Here is an 18,252-nt window from a genome sequence, read left to right on the forward strand (position 1 = left end):
GTTTTCTAGGGAGTTGATACACCTGCTATCCTCCCCTCCTGGATGCCCAAAAGCCCCTGAACAATGCCATTGTTCTCCCTGTCCCCATAAGGCTCCTCTGCGGAATGATCTGGTGGGAACACACCTACCTGTGGAGAGGATGGAGCTGTAGCCAGGAGTCCCTGATCCTGGGAATGTGTTCCATGTGCAGGCTGAACAGGAACATGGGGCAGTACTATGTGAGTGAAACAGTCAAAACCCTTATAAATGAACTGTATCAGGATTTTATTTCTATTAAAACAAAGTCTCAGAAAACAAAGAGGTGCTGCCTGTAGCTGCTGGTTTCACCTGCACACAGACACAGAGGGTTTACTTCTCAAATTCTGACCACTTTCTTACAAAAAAAACCCCTTTCCTCCTGCACAAGAGGCCACACAGGACACTGAGATCACTTATCAGTGTTTAATCACCCTGTTCCCTTCAGAGTCCTGTGTGAACAGTAACTCAGGGCACAGCTCCAGCTGCTGCCCTTGGGGCTGGCTCAAGGCAGCACAGCTGGAACTGTCACTGTGAGGAGAGTCAGGCAGGGCCCTGTGGGAGCCGCCCCCATCCCTGCAGCCACGAGTGATGACCCTGTTTCCCTTTGAATACTGCGAGAAGAGCTCCCTGCAGGGACTGCCCTGGCCCACCCCAGCCCCTGATGTGTTCTGGCCTTGCTCTCTCAGGGGCTGAGCTCTTGCTGAGCTCTGTGGAGATGAACATACCCTGCCAGGAGCCCAGGGCCTGGCTCCTGGTACATGATTTATATTCTCAGTCTCAGCAAAATCAATGAAAGTATTAACACTACTTGACTGTTGTAGTTTCTTACTCCACTTCGCACCAAGCCCTGGTGGGAAATTGAGTCCAGCCTTTGCCTCTTGGTGCTCCTGTTTGGTTACCTGACAGTTTGATGTGCCACTGCTGCTCCCTGAAACCGTTTTGCCAGTAAATAACGAGGATTTGTTCCTGCGAGTGATGATCTGGGTGCCCTCCGAGTCCTGGGTGAGGCTGCAGCACCAGGAATCCCCTTCTGCCCCACAGGAGGCTTTGCTCTGGCTCTGGGACTCCACTTGTAGCTCCAAGTAGTCTGGTAAAGGTGCTTTCCCTGCCCAGCACTGGGATGTGACCTGCAGCCCGTGCTCGGATCCAAAGGGCTGATCCTGGGCTGCCTCCATCTGTGGCAAGGCCAAAATCTTCACAAAGGAGGCAGCCAAGGGAATACCTGTGTCTTCACTGTCTTTATGGGGGTTGAAAGGAGTCGGCCTGGAGCTTTCTTTGTCTTTTTCACCTGAAAGCAACACAAAATTGGTTAAAGCCAGAGCTAGCAGACACATTTCTCAGGACTAGTCACTACCCACAACACCATTCCTCAACTCAGACCTGTCACTTTCCTGTGGTTTTGCTCTCCTTTGTGTATGCTTAGGATTGTCCCACACCAGCCCAGCACTGCCACCACTTCACAGGAATCTGTTTGCGCTGCACGGGTTGAGCTGAAACAGCACCCAAAGCACTGGAGTGGTTCACATCAGTCAGAGTCCCTCAGTGAGGAAGCAAGAACTGCATTTGCAGCTGTTCCAGCCCTTGGCTTCTCCATCTTCCTCCCTCAGCTTTCCAGGCAGGTCACCTCTAACATTTCCTTTAAAGGCAGAAGCTCAAGAGTTGGTAAAAAACCCCACAAACCTCCCTAGTGAAACTGCCCGTGCCTCTGTGGTCTGATGGAGGCATCAAGTCCCACGTTTGCTTCTGAAACCATCTAATATAAAATCCAAGTGCTCAATATAAGTGAGCTCACAATCACTTCGCAAGCTAAAAGAATAAAAATTTAAATAAAATCCTCTAGCATCCTAAATCCTCCAAAACTGGACAAACATTTGATAAATCTGGATAACGCGAAAAAAGAGGAAAGTGCATGCCATGTTCAAAAGGAGTAAGAATAATGAATCCAAAGCAAAAAACCATCAATATCTCTGTTACAACACAGAAATTCTGTCAAATTGTACAATTTCTGTAATGCTGCTTTTTTCCAAACCAGTTCAATGCTGATGAACCAATTCCTACATAACGCACGACACAAACAGCTCCAGAGCCCTGCACTGCTGCTTCCTGCATGTTTCATTTCTCTCCATCCTTGTTCACTTGAGACCCTTGGAAAATCCCAGTTCCTTGTATTCCAAAGCACAAAAGCACAGAGAGTGTGAGCTGGCTTAATTAGCTGAGATATTCCAGTTCCACTGTGATTCCACCATTGGCTCCATTAGGATTAATAACAGCATTCCTTAGAAAAGGCTTTGTCCAGCCTTTCACTGACAGCTTTCCTCACTCACGTCCCACTGAGTCTCCTTCCAGGGAGGTTTGGAAAACTAATGTTACTTTTTGCTTTCAGCTACAACATTCTTCCAGGGATATTTAACTGACAATTTAGGGCTGTTGTTCAGGACAAACCTGGCAGACAATGCCCTGGATGCTGCCCCTTCACTGGGCAGAGAGAGCTGCCCACAGACACTGCTGGGCTGTGTGCTCCTGCTCAGAGCAGGAAGCAGCATTCCCAGCTGGATTGTCCTTCATGTGACACCACCTGCCGACCCAGAGCTGAATGTTTTGCCACCTGATTGGTTTATGTCAGTGCTTGGACTGAGTTTGGCTTCCCAACATCCCACTGAAAACTCCAGCTCTGTCAGGAGTAAAGCCTGATGCAAATGCTCTCCAGTGAAGGCTGGATGTGGTTGCTGTTAATTTTGCTTTAGAGGCACCTGCATCTAGATTAACCCTCATAATAAAATCCTTTCTGGGAGTTCAAATCTTTACTCTCTGCACTAAAAAATGCATTTTTCTGCCCAGCAAAGCTGCCAAGAGATACAGTGAGATGGGTTTGCTGTAACACCTGGAACTTCTTCCCCATGTGCTGCTCCGCGTTACCTGTGTGGGAGCTGAAGAAGGTGGAAATGGTGGTTTGTTTGGTGTGAGTCTGGGGGGCTGTGCTCTTTGTGAACAGCACCGAGGTGGGTTTCCTCTCCAGAATTCGGGTGGTTGCTTTTAGCTTGGTTATGAGAGGCTGGGTGGGGAAAGAAACAAGCGAAAGTGAATATATGAATATATATAAGACCACGTCTACGTTCTTCCATAGCTCCCAGCTCTGTTAAATAACAACACAGAATCATTTGGGTTGGAAATCATTAAACGGTTGAGGTTGGAACTGACCTCTGGAGTTTATCCAGTTCAACCCCCTTGTCAAGGCCAGCCACCTGGAGCAGGTGACAGGAATGTGTCCAGGTAGGTTTGGAATTTCTCCAGAGAGGGAGACTCCGCACTCTTCCTGGGCAGCTGTTCCAGGCTTTGCCCGATCTAGGGAAAGAAGTTCTGCCTCATGTTGAGGTGGAACTTGTGTTTTAGTTTATGTGCATTACTTGTCCTGTCACTGGGCACCACTGAACGGAATGTGGAACCGTCCTCTGACAGCCCCTGGAGATATTTGTGGGGGCTGATGGATCCCCTCTCAGCCTTCCCTTCTCCACACCAACCAGGTCCAGCCCCCCGCACGCCCCGGGCCCCCCGGCCGGGCCTCACCGGGGCCGGGCTGCGCTTCAGCTCGGCCGTGTCCAGCCACCGCTCGCACGCCTCGGCCGGGGCCGCGCGCCGGGCCCTCATGGCGGCAGCGGGAGCGCTCACGGCACTTTGGGTCCCGTTCCCGGCCCGGCCGCTCCGCGCTGGTCCCGCCGCTTCCCGCCCGCCCGCGGGGCGCCCAGAGATCCTCCGCGCGCGCCCGGCAGGGGACGGGCCGAGGGGAGCGGCGGGCGGGCCACTGGAAGAGGCGGGTTGGGCCGAGGGGAGAGGCGGGTTGGGCCGAGGGGAGAGGCGGGTTGGGCCGAGGGGAGAGGCGGGTTGGGCCGAGGGGAGAGGCGGGTTGGGCCGAGGGGAGAGGCGGGTTGGGCCGAGGGGAGAGGCGGGTTGGGCCGAGGGGAGAGGCGGGTTGGGCCGAGGGGAGAGGCGGGTTGGGCCGAGGGGAGAGGCGGGTTGGGCCGAGGGGAGAGGCGGGTTGGGCCGAGGGGAGAGGCGGGTTGGGCCGAGGGGAGAGGCGGGTTGGGCCGAGGGGAGAGGCGGGTTGGGCCGAGGGGAGAGGCGGGTTGGGCCGAGGGGAGAGGCGGGTTGGGCCGAGGGGAGAGGCGGGTTGGGCCGAGGGGAGAGGCGGGTTGGGCCGAGGGGAGAGGCGGGTTGGGCCGAGGGGAGAGGCGGGTTGGGCCGAGGGGAGAGGCGGGTTGGGCCGAGGGGAGAGGCGGGTTGGGCCGAGGGGAGAGGCGGGCTGGGCCGAGGGGAGAGGCGGGCTGGGCCGAGGGGAGAGGCGGGCTGGGCCGAGGGGAGAGGCGGGCTGGGCCGAGGGGAGAGGCGGGTTGGGCCGAGGGGAGAGGCGGGCTGGGCCGAGGGGAGAGGCGGGCTGGGCCCTGCCCCCGGGCCGTATCAATGTAACGCTGCGGCGCCACCGCCCCGAGCAGAGCGTGTGGTGGCGGGGGTTTCTCGTGTTAGACCCAGGACAGCGGGGCTCGCTAGTGCTCCTCGGCCGAAGGGGCCCGGAAACAGCGGGTGCTGCGAAGGCCGAAGTGGAGCAGCACAACACAGGCGTGCGTTTCCCAGCAGAGGCCCAGCCCCTCTCACTGTGTCTGTACGTGTCCTGCCCTGGGTTTGCCCCCTGTGTGCGCTTCAGGGGTGGGAGCTTCAGCAGCAGCACCTGTTCCTGGGGCCTAATCCAGCCAGAGGGTCCCATCCTGTCCCTGGGGCTCAGCCCTCATCACATCAGCCCTCTCCTCCCACTGCACTTTCAGGTGAGGGACAGGGCCCTGCCACTGCATAGAGAGCTCTGAACACCTCCCTAAGCTGCATATGAGGGGCCTGAAACGATACTGGATTACTTTGCCACCCTTGTTTGTGATGTAAGCAATCATGCCATCGTTTCAGGGACAGCACAGGAACAGGAGGAGGTGGGATGAGACTGTTTTAAAAATATCTGTAATTTCTTCATTAAAATGAATCAGTAACTCATGCCTGCCTGAATCCAAGGGGCACAGATGCAGGCAAAACCACTGCTGCTCAGCTTCCCTCCTGCATGCTCTTTTTTCACCTCACCTGGTTAAAGGGGCCTCACGTTCCAAACAGAGCCCCTGTCTGGGGCAGCACCTCACAGAGGGCAGTCCTGACCCTCAGTTGACCTCCTAAATCCTCCTGCAATGCTGCTACAAGCTCTGGCTGCCAGTGAAAAATTAACTTCATAAACCTCTTCTGGACTTGTAGCTCCTGCGCTTAACCAAACCAGTGGGCAAAAGCACAACTACCCAAATTAGGCTTTTTTTGACAAAAATTCGATGGGCAGTTTGGAAGAAAACACTACCCAGAGAACTTGCCTCTATGCCAAGACTGCCGCTGCCCACAAGGACGTCCAGGTACAGGCGAGGAGGCTCAGATCCAGATGGTGTGCGACCCCACTTTGGGTTCCAGAAAGGAAATTCCTGTGGGAAAGGCACCTCTGGTTTGCTCAGGGAGATGCTGTGGCAAAAGCAGTTGCGAGCAGCCAAGCACAAGGCAGGAAATGAAGCGGTGTTTACTTCAGCTCCTCCAAAACTTGTTGAAGCAGGACTTCATTTGCCAAGCTCTTCCCAGCTGTCAATCCTTGAGCAATGCTCTGTTAGGAACAGAGCACATCTTGAAAATCATTCATCTGCCTCGTACTCCAAATAACAACCTCCACATCCCCATAAGATGTCAATAACATTGCCTCAAACGCCTGCTGCTTCCTCTGAAGCATTTCCTTTGTCCAGCAGCATCCACCCATCCTGCTGATTTTTTTGGTGATGATAGAGACTCAGGCTTCCACCACACTGCGAGATGCACCCCCCTAAAGCACAAAAACGTTTCCTTTTTAAGTTAGGGTGTATTTTTTCCTAGCTGAGCTTGCCGAGCCCCTGATACACCTGAGCCCACCCCCAGCCTTCATCCTCCCACACAGCAGCAGCTCCAGCCCCACCAAACCCTGCGGAGCGAAGGGATCGTTCTCCCTCCCTCCCATCGTATTTCCGCTCCCAGGGCGGGGATGCTGCAGCGTGGGTGCCGTTAGACATGAGGACTGGAGCACCCCGGGACCACTCCCCTCCCGGGACCCCCCGCCCGGCCCTGGGGACCCCTATCCTTTCCAGGCACTTCCAGAACGGAACCCTCCCGGCCGGGCTGAGCCTCCGCCGGGCCCGCCCCGCTCCGGCTCCACCGCTTTCTTTGTTTTCCTTGACCTCGGTGCCCGCTCGCCCCGTTGGCCGCGACTTCCCCCGGCCGGAGCGGGTGGTCGGGGAATTGGAGGTCCCGTCCGCTCCGCAGCCCCTACGAGCTGCTCCGAACCTTCTCCCAACAGGGCTCCACATCGCGTCTCCCTACACAGGGTGGAAGAAGCTGTGGAGCCTTTTTGTCGGTTGTTTTTTTTAAAGAACCTGTTTCATCTCAGCTTTCCCCACCCGAGACAACCTTGATTTGTGTTTTCCTGCCTGACCATCACCGTAATAGTTCCCTTCCTTTACCTTGCTCTCAGATCTGCTCTCTCGCTACTTGCACCCCCCAATCTGGCTCCTACTCCTCAAAATTCCCCCTCAGCAGCACTCAGGGGGATTTGCCTCAGCTCAGGCGCTGGCCGTGAAGCCCCAGTTAAGCACAAACACGGCAGACACACAAAGCAGAAGGAAGAGGAGGGAACAGAAGGCCCCGCGCCCGAGATCTGACAGCTCTGACAAGCCACGAACCCGTTTTTCATCTTTGGGCTCTAACGCCATTTGAGGTTTGGCAGCACTGCCATCCTCCTCCATCCCAGGAGACCTGAGAGGAAAAACCCCACATGGTATTCGGGACACTTGGTCTGTTCTCAGCAGGTAAATAAATATATTAAAAATGAAGATCGGGAGGTTTTTTGATTGTTAAACATGCCTCATCTTGTACATGGGACCTGGTCCAGGGCTAAATCCAGTCTCCATTACATAGTCCCAGTATTCAGCTTCTGAGCCCACTGTCAAGCCTTGTCTCCCAGTTCAGCTCTGCATTTTCTTGCCCTCACCCACTCCAAGGCAGACTGTGACCCCATGCTTTTGCCCTCATTCCCCTGGACAAATCCTGACCCCAGCCCTGTGCCCTCAGCTTATCCCATGTTGACATGAGCCACCAAAGGCCCTAAGCCTGCCCCATGCTCCCACACCTCTGCTGCTCCCCACCAGGGAGCAGCAGAGACTCCCCTCTCACCTTCGACTGTGAAGCTTCAAAACGCTTCTGTAATTCTTTCAGGGAAAGAACCTGCTCCAGGCCTTCCAGCACATGGAGCTGGGCTGTATCTCACTGCTCCTCTTGCATTCAGAGTGAAATAGCAGCTTTGGGTACAGCTCAGATGCAATCAAAGTGCCCGGTGAGATACAGAAAAGCTTTCTAAACTCAGGGCTTCTTAATCAAGTGGTCCAAGACTCCATTAGCCCCTTAGAAAAGCACTTCCTTACCAGCTTTTCCATCCTCAGAATGTCACCTGGGCAGAGCCAGATACTCCAGGTGTGGAGTTAAACCTGAAAAGAAACCTGGGAACAAAACCTCAGGATCAAGGATACAGAGAACACCAGGACTGAGCATAGACTCACCAAGGCCAGGGCCACGACAATCACATTCAGAGACTCTGAAATCCCTGGCACCCACTAAGGCCCAGAGTTTTGGAACAGGGTGTTGGTGCTGAGAAAGATGGGTGCCTGCTCCCACCCCAACTGCAGCCTTGGCTCTGCTGAGGGCAGCACAGGTACCTGTGGATGTCCTTAGGCAAAGGATTTGGGGTGCAGTATAGCAATTTTGTATCCAGTCCACCTAAAAATGATCTTTCCTCAGAGCACAAGTACAGTCCATCCTTTTCCACCCCAGAAGGGGAAACAAAGACAACACAGATCTGGCTAAGGGCAGGAGTTAACCTTGGTGCAGTGTTCTATCCCAACACAGATGTGTGACGTTAAATCAAAAGTAATTCTTACCCGCAACAGCATTTTTATTAGGTCCAGCTGACTATCTCAGCACCAACATGGGTTCCTGACTTTCCCCTGACATTGCAGGATGCAGCACACAGTCAACTATTCAGTAGCACAAGTCACCTCCTAGAAACCCTTCCCAAACCCAGGCTTACACCAGTCATGTGGTAACAAGGGCTGTTTGTTGGGGTGCCACAGCCGCAGGGAGGTGGCTCCAAACCCTTTGAACAAAAACACCCAAACAAAGCTCTAATTGTCCAGCTAAGACAATGCTGTGCCCTGGGGCACAGCAGCCCTGCAGCAATGCCCAGGGGAGCAAGAAAATGTGCTGCTCCAAACCTTTCCACCCAGCACCACCCACTGCAGCCCTCAGGCAGTTTTTGTCCCTTACAGAGTAGTTCTTGGGAGAACAACACTGTGCAGCTTTATTGAGTCACTCTGTTGTAGCAGTATTTTTGCAGACTGGGACAGAGTCAGATTTTTTCTTTTGAAGCATAACAGATACTCAGCATGGAACAGTTACTACAGATTCCTTTCACAAAGGTGTTACAGAGCTGATACAGTACTTGCCATCAACCCAGGAGCAAGAGCACTGGCATAGAAAAGGATGCAACAAGAAGAAAAGCTACACTGGAAAGACAACACTTTTAGAAAAGTGACACATGGAAGGTCTCCCCTCTAGCCCCCAAAGCAAGTGTACAGTTTGGATCTAATTTTACAGTTCTACATCAGTTTCTAGAAACTTAAAAAAAATTATATATATAACCAAACAAAAAACCAAAGATAAAACCACTGGCCAGTACAGTCTTTGGATATTTAGAGGAGGGGGAGAGTCAGTTTCCACAATGAAATCAGTCAGTTTCGGCCTCACCGGGGTCTTTGCCTTCTTTGTTCTTTCGAACCTCTTCAACATGCTTGTCCTGAAAGAAGCAGCAAGAAGCAGTCAGGTCCCGGGAAAGGCACAGAGCTCCCCACCTCCAGCTCCCAGCAGGAACTGTGATGTGGGTCGCTGAAGTGGTACAGGGCAGAGCTTTAGAGGAGAAAGCAAGACACTGCCATAGCTCCATCCATCCCCTTTTCCCCCAAATGAGCTGCATTTCTGGAAAACCTTTTGCAGATTTAATAACCTTTGAAGGTCACACCACCACAGCACTCCCAAGAACATCCATCCATTCATAGCACTCCCTTCACATGGCCATTTATTTGTGGTTTTAACCAGTTTTCAAAGCAAGAAGCATGGACAGCTCTCTCTCTAAGGTGAGCTGGGACTCCACACCCACCTTCTCCCGCAAGCGTTCCAGTTTAGCCGCCATTTGTGCCTCACGGTTCTCTTTGTTGGCTTCCATTTTGTGGGTCAGCTTCTCCTCTGCCATTTTGCTGAAGTTGTTGTTCTCCTCGATGGCTTTCTGAAGCACCTCCTTCTCATGCTCTCGCTTCTCTGCGAGCTGCTTCAAGACTTCTGCTTCATGAGACTGACAAAACAGAGGGTGCAGGCTTTGAAAGCAGAACAGGTGAACCACACAGCCAACCACAGTTGCTCCCAGCTCCTCAGGGAACACGTTTTCCGCCTTTTTACAGCAGAATAGCAACTTGGTGCTGAGGACAGAGCTCCCGGTGCTTCCCCCACCCACAGAACCTGTATTTCACCATCAGATGCTACCTGAGAGGTTCAGTTTCTGTCACCACCTGCAAATCTTGTTAAATGGGATTTTTCTGGAAAGAAAACATGGATTTTTATGTTAATGTTGATGGAACTTTCCTTGAAGACTGGCCCTTCTCAGAACAGTGAAGCACTGAAATTTAGGTCAGGCTCACTTCAGTCAGCCTTGGCACCATCAAGGGCTCCAGGCTACACCAAGAGCCAGGTGTTTCATCAGTCAGACACTGCATTCACAAACTCCTGGTTACAGATTCATCACTACATTTGCTAGGGGAAAACTGATCTGGTCTGGTGTTGAAAGACAAGAAAAACAGCTTCTTCCTGAAAGAGCTGACCCTTTCAACTAAACATTTCCCCCCAGTTTTTCTTCAAGTGACAGTTCAAAATGACTTCAGAAATAAAGCCATGACTTTCCACATCCTAAGGAACATTTGTAAGAGCCCCAGGAATTCCAACAAAGCTCAATTAATATTACATTTATTGTAACACAAACCACTGATGACTTCTTCAAAACAATAAAAAAATCCAGCCCCCCTCCCCCAAATAGCATCAACTGGTTGAGCAGAGCTTGCTTGGGCTGTTCCAAACTTACCTTACGTCTTTCTTCTGCTGCTTCCAGTTTCTTCTGAATCTCCTCCAGTGACACATCCTTCTTCTTTGGGGGAGAAAGAGGGAACTCTGGAACAGCTTCTTTAGAGCGGGGACTGAGGATCAGCTCGAAGGCCTGCCCAGAGGCTCGCTTCTCCAGCTCCTTCACTTGAATGTCTGGGAACATAGGGAAAAAGCCAAAAACAGTTTTTAAGCCAGGAACTCTTTTTCAAGCCAAGAACTGGCTTAAAAGTCTTCAAAAATTCAGTGCCACGAAGCTCACTGGAGGAGATAAAATCCAGGACAACAGTTTTAAGCACAGCAAGACTTCAAAAACGTGGCAATTTTCTTTGCCATTCTTCCTTGATACATCACCCAAGCATCTGACATTTAATTTAGCCTTTAATATCCAGAGTTGTGAAAACAAGTTTATTAGTACTTCAAATCTTAAAAAAAAAAGTAAAAAAAAAATTTTCTCCAACAAATCTAAGAACAAGTTTCCAGGCGTTTGCCCAAAACCTGATACAGCCAAGAACAAGCCCCACTTTTCGAAGAAATGCACGAGCAGGGTTTGTGCCTCCAGCAGGCACATCAGCCCTGCACGGTGTCAGCTGCACCGTTTGGAACCCCAAGATGTCTTGCTGACAGGCAGTTCTGCAGAGGGAGCAGATGGCTGCAGGGAGTTGAAGCCCATCTGCTGACAGCCTCAGCTGAGAGGGCTTTTTAGGGTGTTTTCACAACCACCCCGCTTTAACAGCTTCACCCAAGCAGCCCAGAGATGGGAGAAAAGCATGGTGGGGCAGTTTATTTTTTTCCCTTAATTTCCTTGGAAATAACTTAAAAGTCTAAGCTAGTAAAATAAAGACAAGAGCATTTGGTATATAACACTACATACCAGAAGTCGCCATGATCCACAAGTAAGATTCCAGAAGCCAACCCCAGGAGAAGGTCAGTCGATTGGATTCCTAGATAACAAAGAGATGTGCCTTTGAACAGCAAGTACATGGATTCCATTCCATCAGATATAATTGCTAAACCTAATTAGACCTGCTAAGCAAAAGGCAGTCAGGTAGGTTACTGCAGTCAGTGATTCCAGGCAGTCTGGAGAGATGAGGCTGATGTACATTCCTAGAACAGTGGAGGGGTTCTGGATCACGGGTTTTATTGGAGCATCTTCAATCTCTGTTTTACCTTACCATAATTAAGATACTCAGAGACTCTATGTTACTATAGCTTACAGCACTATGGATAGTTCACTGCTATCACACATAGGTAGAGCTCTCTGAATTAAAACATGGCGCACAACAGGACAGCTCCTGCTGCTTCCGAAGGCTCTGAAATGTGCGCAATCAAGCTTATTTAAAATTCCGTTTTAACTGCGCAGCCGAAGTCAGGTGCTGCACATCGCGGCAGACAGCGAGGGCGCGTACCGTCCAGGACACCTTGTTAAAATGGGGGCGTCATAAAAAAATGCCACTAAACGTTCTAAAAACCGTAAAAAAAAAGGGGAGTTCTTTCAGGTTTTAAGCGACGACGATGCGGGGGACGGGACAGCGCTCGGGCGGCAGAAGGACCGCGCGGTGCGGGGGCCCGGTGGCCCCGCCCACCTCGTACAATCAGCCAATCGACTCCGAGGCGCAGGCGGAGGCCCCTCCTTGGCTCCGCCCCCTCCCTTCAAACCGCACCGAATTCAAACGGCCGGGGAGAGCGCGCGCGCGCCCGCGCGAGGGGGCTCGAGGGAGGGGCGGGGCCAACGGCAACATCCGGGCACCTGCCGCCCCCCGCCTCAGGTGCGGGGCCGGCCCCCCGCCGCCCCCCACCTCAGCCCCTCAGGGGCTAAAGAGACGCAGCGGGGGCCGCCGGGGGAAACGCCATGGGGACAAGAAGCTCAAACAGGGTCCCCCCAGGTCGATGGCGTCGGGAAGCGGCCGCCCGGACACCGCCCCTTCCCCACTAACAATGGCGGGGAGGGGAGGGGGCGCCGCTGCCGAGAGTAGGGCGTCGCCCCTCGCTAAGGGACAATAGATACCCCCTTCCCCTCAGCGATCGGGACAAGGGGGGGTCGGGGACACGCATTAGGCATCCTCGCATTGTCTCCCTTGCCTTTGTCACCGCGACGCCACAAAAGCGGGCGGCGATGGGACATACCCGGCAGTGGGGACAAAAGGGACCCTGGCCCTGAGCGCCCGCGGAGCCCCCGCAGTCCCCTCACACTGACAACCCCCCTCAGAACCCCTTCGCCGCCCGCCCCAACGGGACGTCGGACCCCCACGGAGCATCAACACCTCCACACTCCCCATATTCTTAAGATCTGCAGGGTGGGCCCTGCGAACGCGGCCAGTGCGGTCCGGCCGGGCCCCTCGCGCTCCCCGCGGCCCCTCCCGCACGACAGCCCCGCTCCGCACCAACCTCCTCGTGCCGCCGCTCCGGCCACACTCCCCCCCCGCCCGCCCCGCCGCGCTCTAAAGCGCCAAACAACGGCACGTGACCCGCCCCGCCGCGTCCCGATTGGCCGAGCGCGCCGGCACGTGCTGCCCGCGCGGGGGGGTAGGAGGGACGGGCTCGCCCAGCGACTCATACGCGCCCCCCACGCCTCGCGGCCCGCGCGGGGCATGCCGGGAGCTGTAGTTCGTTCCCCCTTGCTGGGGGCGGCAACCCCCGCGCTCGGCGGGGCCCGGGCGGGGGTCGCGGGGTCCAGCCGTGGCGCCCCCGCGGCTCCCAGGGTTCCCTAGGCTCGTGAGCCCCGCGTTGGGATCTAGTTCCTCCCCCGGGGGTCGTGGGGGACTCCCTTTGTCTCTTGTTCTGGTGGAGGGGAGGAGAGGGGCACCGGGGTGGGGTGGGTGTTGCGGTCACAGGGGTCTGGCCCCACAGGGGGGATGGTGGGAGCGGAGCTGTGGGTGGGATGGCCGGGGCTGGGCATGAACCTCAAGGCTGTGTCCACTTCATGGCCTTAGGCACTGAACTCGTGGCCATGGTCACCCAGAGGCATGGCCACCCAATTCCATGGTCACTGAAGCCGGAACCGTGGTCACCCAGAGCCATGGCCATCTTGCGGCCATGACCATTTACTTCAAGACCGTGACCATCTCAGGGTCACAGTCACCTTAAGGCCACAGCACTCACCTCAGGGCTTTTGGTCCCCTCAGGACCATGGCCACTTCCCTCAGGATCATGAGGTTGCCTCAGAAACATGGTCAGCTCAAAGCCATGGCCACAGCTCTTGGGGCCATGGCCACTTCAGAGCCCACACCTCACAGCAGACCCCACACCCAAAATCCCAAAGAAAGGACTTTTGGGGATCCCCCTTGCTGTGCACACTCTTAAAACCAAGGATTTTGCACCAAAAAAGAAAAAGAAATCCTACCTTGCGGATGGGTAATATTGTGACAGGAAGGTAGAAATCTTTCAAAACAGAGATTATTTTAACAGTTGCCCTGGTTTTTGCAGATCTGACGTCTATTTCCATGGAAACCACATCCAGCACTGAGCTGCTAGAATTGAGAGAGGTTTCTCTGCCAGAGTGGGCATGGGAAGAGCCATTTTCCAGCAGCATGGAAGAACCTTTCTGTGGGTTCGAAGGGACTTCTTATTCAAAATCTGAAATCTTATGTGGCTGCTTGTCTCTTTGGGATCACGCCCGGCACCTTCCTGGGGTTCCCGGCTCCATCCCAGGGAACACACACTGATGTCACCCACAACACACGTTTTTCAATTAAACATCTCGAATGCTCGGATGAAATTGAGTCAAATGTTGCTGGAAGACAAAGCAGCCAAGAGCCCCTGCCATCAGCCTGTGTTTTACTTTATCATTTATTAATTATCATCCCTGTAGCTCAACAGTCTGTTGGATGCTTTAATATTAATGCTTTCTAGTAAAATCAGTGAGCTTATCCTGGGATGATCTCAGGATTTTGCAGAGGAAACAAGGCTTCCCAGCTGGGGGCTTTTGGCTTGGTACCTGTGTGATGGCCTTTAGAGAGAGCATGATGAAATATCCTTTACTGCTTTTGAAGAAGGGTTGAAGGCTGAGATAAATCTAGGAGTCATACCTGCAGTTCCCAGTGCCTTCCATCTTATTTCCTGGCCTCTCACACAGTGGGGGGGGAGGGGGAGGGAGGGAAATGGGAAAAAAAAAGAGAAAGATCTGACTGTAACTTACCTTCCTTTGCAGATTGGCTTTAAAGCCAAAAATATTTCTTTTGGATAAGAACTGTCTTATGTAAGAGGCAATATGTTTTATTGGCGAGAGTCACTGAACTGGGAATAGGATTTGGGGTCTGTTCTGAGCTCTGGTATTTTCCATGCTGTGTCATTTGGGTTGAGATTCTTTACTGACCTGTTCTGGTGGTGCATCCCCTCCCTCACCCCACACTGTGATCTCAGTAATGCTCGCTGGGCCTCGACCTTGACAACACCCGGGCTGAGCTCCTGGGAGCTTATCAGAAATGTTAGCTGTTCCTAGACAGTGTTCTGTTATCTAATGAGTTTCTTGCTTTTTAAATGAACATACTTGGAAAATTTTGGCCTGGATAACAGTTTTATTGTTCTTGCATTTTTAAAGTGTAAGAATAAAAAAGTGCAGCCGAGATGAAAGCTTATTATGACTAAAGCCCACTTTCTTGAGAGCCTCTAAACAGGGGCCCAAAAGGAGATCCATCGAGCTGTCCTGGGCCACAGCAGCTGTGACCAGTGACCTCCCTCAGAGTTGGCTGTTTCTTGGAGGATCCTGGCCGATGGATCCCGGGCTGACATCTCACTCCTCGAGACTCAACCTTTTGTCCGTTGAGAAGAATGTAAAAACATTTGAAGCATTTCACGGAACTCAAGGGAAATTTTTCACAGGTGTCTTGTACAGTCTCTGTATATCTGTGTGCATATGCTATACCAAATATGCTAGAGATACTGCTTTCTTGAATTAAGTACTTTAGATTTATAAGTTACTGTTACAGTATAGTAAATCATTGTTATGGGTTAAATTGTTAATAAGGTAAGTGTTAAGATGCTGTTTTTAAGTTATAATTTAAGTGCTGTTAACTTAAGCCATAAGTGACGTTAAGTGTTGGTAGGGCTTTGGGCCACATCCCTGACTGTCCTTATACCTTCTGTTCTTTTGTCTTACCCACCCACTCCCTCAACCACTCCCCCACCACAACCACAGCCTCCACCTACACGGTCTTGTGTTTATCCTGGTCCAGACTGATACTGATTTTAGACTTTTGTGTGCTTTTTCTCAGTGTATTTTAACTGTTTAGTAAGTAGTAGAGTGAAACTTTCCATGAACTCTGTTGTGCTGTTGCCCCTTTATATTAAATTTGCTTTAGCTGATACCTTTGCTGGTGATATTTTGAGTGACTTTACAACACTCATTTCACGACACCCCTTTACAATATCTGCCACAACTGGTTTTACTTTAAACTGAGATGTTTGAGAATTAATTGTTATACAAAGAGATATAACAGCTCTCAGCAGCTGGAAAGACATGGGGGACGATCTAATTTTTGGCCTCACTGCAAGAGTAGTTTTATTTTTGGAGCATTTCATAAACCCCAATTGTTTAAGTGGCATTTATTTTCATCTGATCTCAAGGAGAATGGAGTATATAAAAAGCTTTTATTTAATTTGCATTTGATTTGTGTTTATTGACATATTTACTGCAATTCAAAACAGACTCTTCCTCCAGTCTTGCAGCACATGGCAGTTTTCATCTAATGGATTCCTTATCACCAACAAAAGCATTTTTGTGTGTTAATTCCAGTTTTACCACTAAAAGAGCAGGCAGTGGTGGGAGAAATATCCTCCAACATGTCATATTTAGCCTCAACTTTGGGTTCAAGAAAGAAAATACCATTTCACACCCAAATTTAACATCAGAAGGAATTTATGCTGGATGAATTTATGCATCTTGAGGAAAACAAAGGCTTGCAGCAGAACTTGCAGAAGATATTCCCAGAGTAGAAAGGGCAAAGGCTTTGTAATTTAGGAATATGAGCAGCGACTACGACCAGTGAAGAATTTGAGCTGGTGATAACAGCAACCACTTAAACTCGTTGCCCTCATGCAACTGGCAACCAAGGTCAGTGTTTGGGGGAGGCTCATTCCCACCACAAACCCTTCGGCTTCCTCTCAGCCCACTCTGCTCTTGGTGAAACAGATAAATCAAGGTCTCATTGGAAGGACTCCTGGTACATGAATTTGGGACGTGACCAGATTTAGCATAAAGATTAAAGCATTTCCTCTGATGTTCTTATCAAAACATCCCACAAAGTGACTGACATAATTAGGTGACAACTCAGCCCACGGCAGCTCTTTTAACTTGCAAAAATATTTAATCTCCAATAAGAAAATGTGCTTTCTGAGTATTAAATTGCCAGCCTTAAGCACTGGTGGTGGAGGGACTGACAGCCTATTTGTTAATCAGAGGAAGTTTAAAAACACCTTGGTAAATAATATTAGCAAGTGTTTGCTAAGGCTGGGAACAGTCACTGAATTAGCAAAGTTTATTTTAAAACTAGAAATCCAATCTATTATTTGACCTGAGCCAATCAGTTTAAGAGATTCTATAAATAACCTGATAGAACAGACAGTAGCTAAAAAAATGTTCTTTTTGGCTACAAGATTTCTTTCCATCAATGAAAGTCATTGATCTTAGACTTTTCCAGCCCTAACAATTCTGCGATTTTATGTTTCTCAGTTGTCGTGTTAACATTGAGCCATTTCCCCCCTCCCTCCCCTGCAGCATCCTCACCCTCACACTGTCTGTGCCAATGTGCCCCTACCCAACAAAGGCCTTGCAAGGAACATTAGTGGTTACAAAGGTCTCATTGATCTGATAAAACAACATTTTAGTCCAAATGCATCCGGGGAGCCCATGGAACTGAAGAATCAAACAAGACTTTTAGGGAGTGTCTCCCTCACAATGAAAGCTTTTCCACAGGCAAGAAATGTTTAAGGTAATTGATATTTGTTTACTAGAGGTGTATTATATTTATGCTGAAAAACACCATTATGATTATGTTCCCTTCGGAATAAATTTGCACTTGCCAATTTGCTGTTAGAAGTAATTAATTTTTTTCAAATCAGGCAACGTGCCTGGCTTTCATTGCCAGGTTGTTTCTTGAGAAATTCACTTGAATCTGTTACTTCCTCCATTAAATGAGACAAGTAAAAGTGCTCAGAACAGATGGCAATTGCAGCTGCAGCAACAGAGATGAAAATACTAATTAATTGCCTGGATATTGGGGCAATATAACCCTGAAATATCGTGTTCACCTCTTCAAATGCAGCCACGTGTTGCAAGATACCCAAATACTGTGGTCATGGGGGCTGACAAGGCCCTAGAGCAGAAGCACTGCTAATGAAATAAAGACAGAGGCTCCAGAACTCTGTTCCTCTTCCAAAAAATTCTCAAACACACTGAAACAGCCACAGACTCTAATATAGGGTCAGGGACTGTGGTACCCACTACGAGCACCTTCATCCTCAGGATGCCGAACAAGTTAGGTCTGCCTCTGACTCAGCCTGGTCAAAGAAACAGCAGAACACCCTTCCTAGCCTTCTGGCATGTTTCTCATCCTTTGCTTCCTAAGAAAATGAGGGTTTACATGTTCAAATTCCTACTGTATCTCTGCCTAGTCCTCTTCCCCAGCTTTTAGCTTTAGTCTGGGCTGCTCCAACAATTGTGGATAAGGGCTCGGTGACACGAATTCCCCAAGTTTCTTGAAAACAGGTGGCTAGGGAGAGGCAAGAGTGAGAAAAAGTCTCCAGCACAAGCCCAACTATTATTAGAGAGCAGAGATTTCACATTAAGCAGAGCTCTTGCAGCCACTCCCTCGAGCAGGGCCAGTTCCAGAGCTGGTTGTTTCCTTCATGGCACTAGCAGATCCTGCAGGATATTCCTGGGTGGGTGTGTTTTCCTGGCAAATGTAAGGCCAGATCCCTGTGGATGCTGGCTCCCAGCTGCACTACATGCAG

At 50.9% G+C, this 18,252-nt stretch overlaps 2 protein-coding genes across 2 annotated transcripts; both read right to left on the reverse strand.

Moving 5' to 3' along the window:
* Positions 1-247: 247 nt before the first annotated feature.
* Positions 248-3,823, reverse strand: AUNIP (aurora kinase A and ninein interacting protein). Its single transcript, XM_071576946.1, has 3 exons — positions 3,583-3,823; positions 2,935-3,070; positions 248-1,306 (listed from the first exon to the last, which is right to left on the reverse strand). Exons 1-3 carry the CDS (start codon positions 3,661-3,663, stop codon positions 435-437), a joined length of 1,089 nt encoding a protein of 362 aa, XP_071433047.1. The 5' UTR covers positions 3,664-3,823; the 3' UTR covers positions 248-434.
* Positions 3,824-8,431: 4,608 nt separating this feature from the next.
* On the reverse strand, positions 8,432-13,721 carry STMN1 (stathmin 1). The gene is made up of 5 exons (XM_071576864.1): positions 13,646-13,721; positions 11,177-11,246; positions 10,286-10,458; positions 9,314-9,505; positions 8,432-8,953 (listed from the first exon to the last, which is right to left on the reverse strand). The coding sequence occupies exons 2-5, from the start codon at positions 11,187-11,189 to the stop codon at positions 8,885-8,887; spliced, it is 447 nt and encodes a 148-aa protein (XP_071432965.1). The 5' UTR covers positions 11,190-11,246; positions 13,646-13,721; the 3' UTR covers positions 8,432-8,884.
* Between the last annotated feature and the right edge of the window lie 4,531 nt (positions 13,722-18,252).

Source organism: Pithys albifrons, chromosome 24 (genome assembly GCF_047495875.1).
Source record: "Pithys albifrons albifrons isolate INPA30051 chromosome 24, PitAlb_v1, whole genome shotgun sequence".
NCBI classification, from domain to species: Eukaryota; Metazoa; Chordata; class Aves; order Passeriformes; family Thamnophilidae; genus Pithys; species Pithys albifrons.

What these genes read in the sequence shown, in the direction of transcription:
- AUNIP (XM_071576946.1), bottom strand. Translation starts at nt 3,663, where the DNA reads ATGAGGGCCCGGCGCGCGGCCCCGGCCGAGGCGTGCGAGCGGTGGCTG. An exon ending in TGAAGCGCAGCCCGGCCCCG is followed by an intron (nt 3,071 to 3,582) that starts GTGAGGCCCGGC and finishes TTCCCCACCCAG; the next exon opens with CCTCTCATAACCAAGCTAAA. An exon ending in CTTCTTCAGCTCCCACACAG is followed by an intron (nt 1,307 to 2,934) that starts GTAACGCGGAGC and finishes TGTTGCTTTCAG; the next exon opens with GTGAAAAAGACAAAGAAAGC.
- STMN1 (XM_071576864.1), bottom strand. An exon ending in CAGCAGAAGAAAGACGTAAG is followed by an intron (nt 9,506 to 10,285) that starts GTAAGTTTGGAA and finishes CTGTTTTGTCAG; the next exon opens with TCTCATGAAGCAGAAGTCTT. An exon ending in TGGAACGCTTGCGGGAGAAG is followed by an intron (nt 8,954 to 9,313) that starts GTGGGTGTGGAG and finishes TGCTTCTTTCAG; the next exon opens with GACAAGCATGTTGAAGAGGT.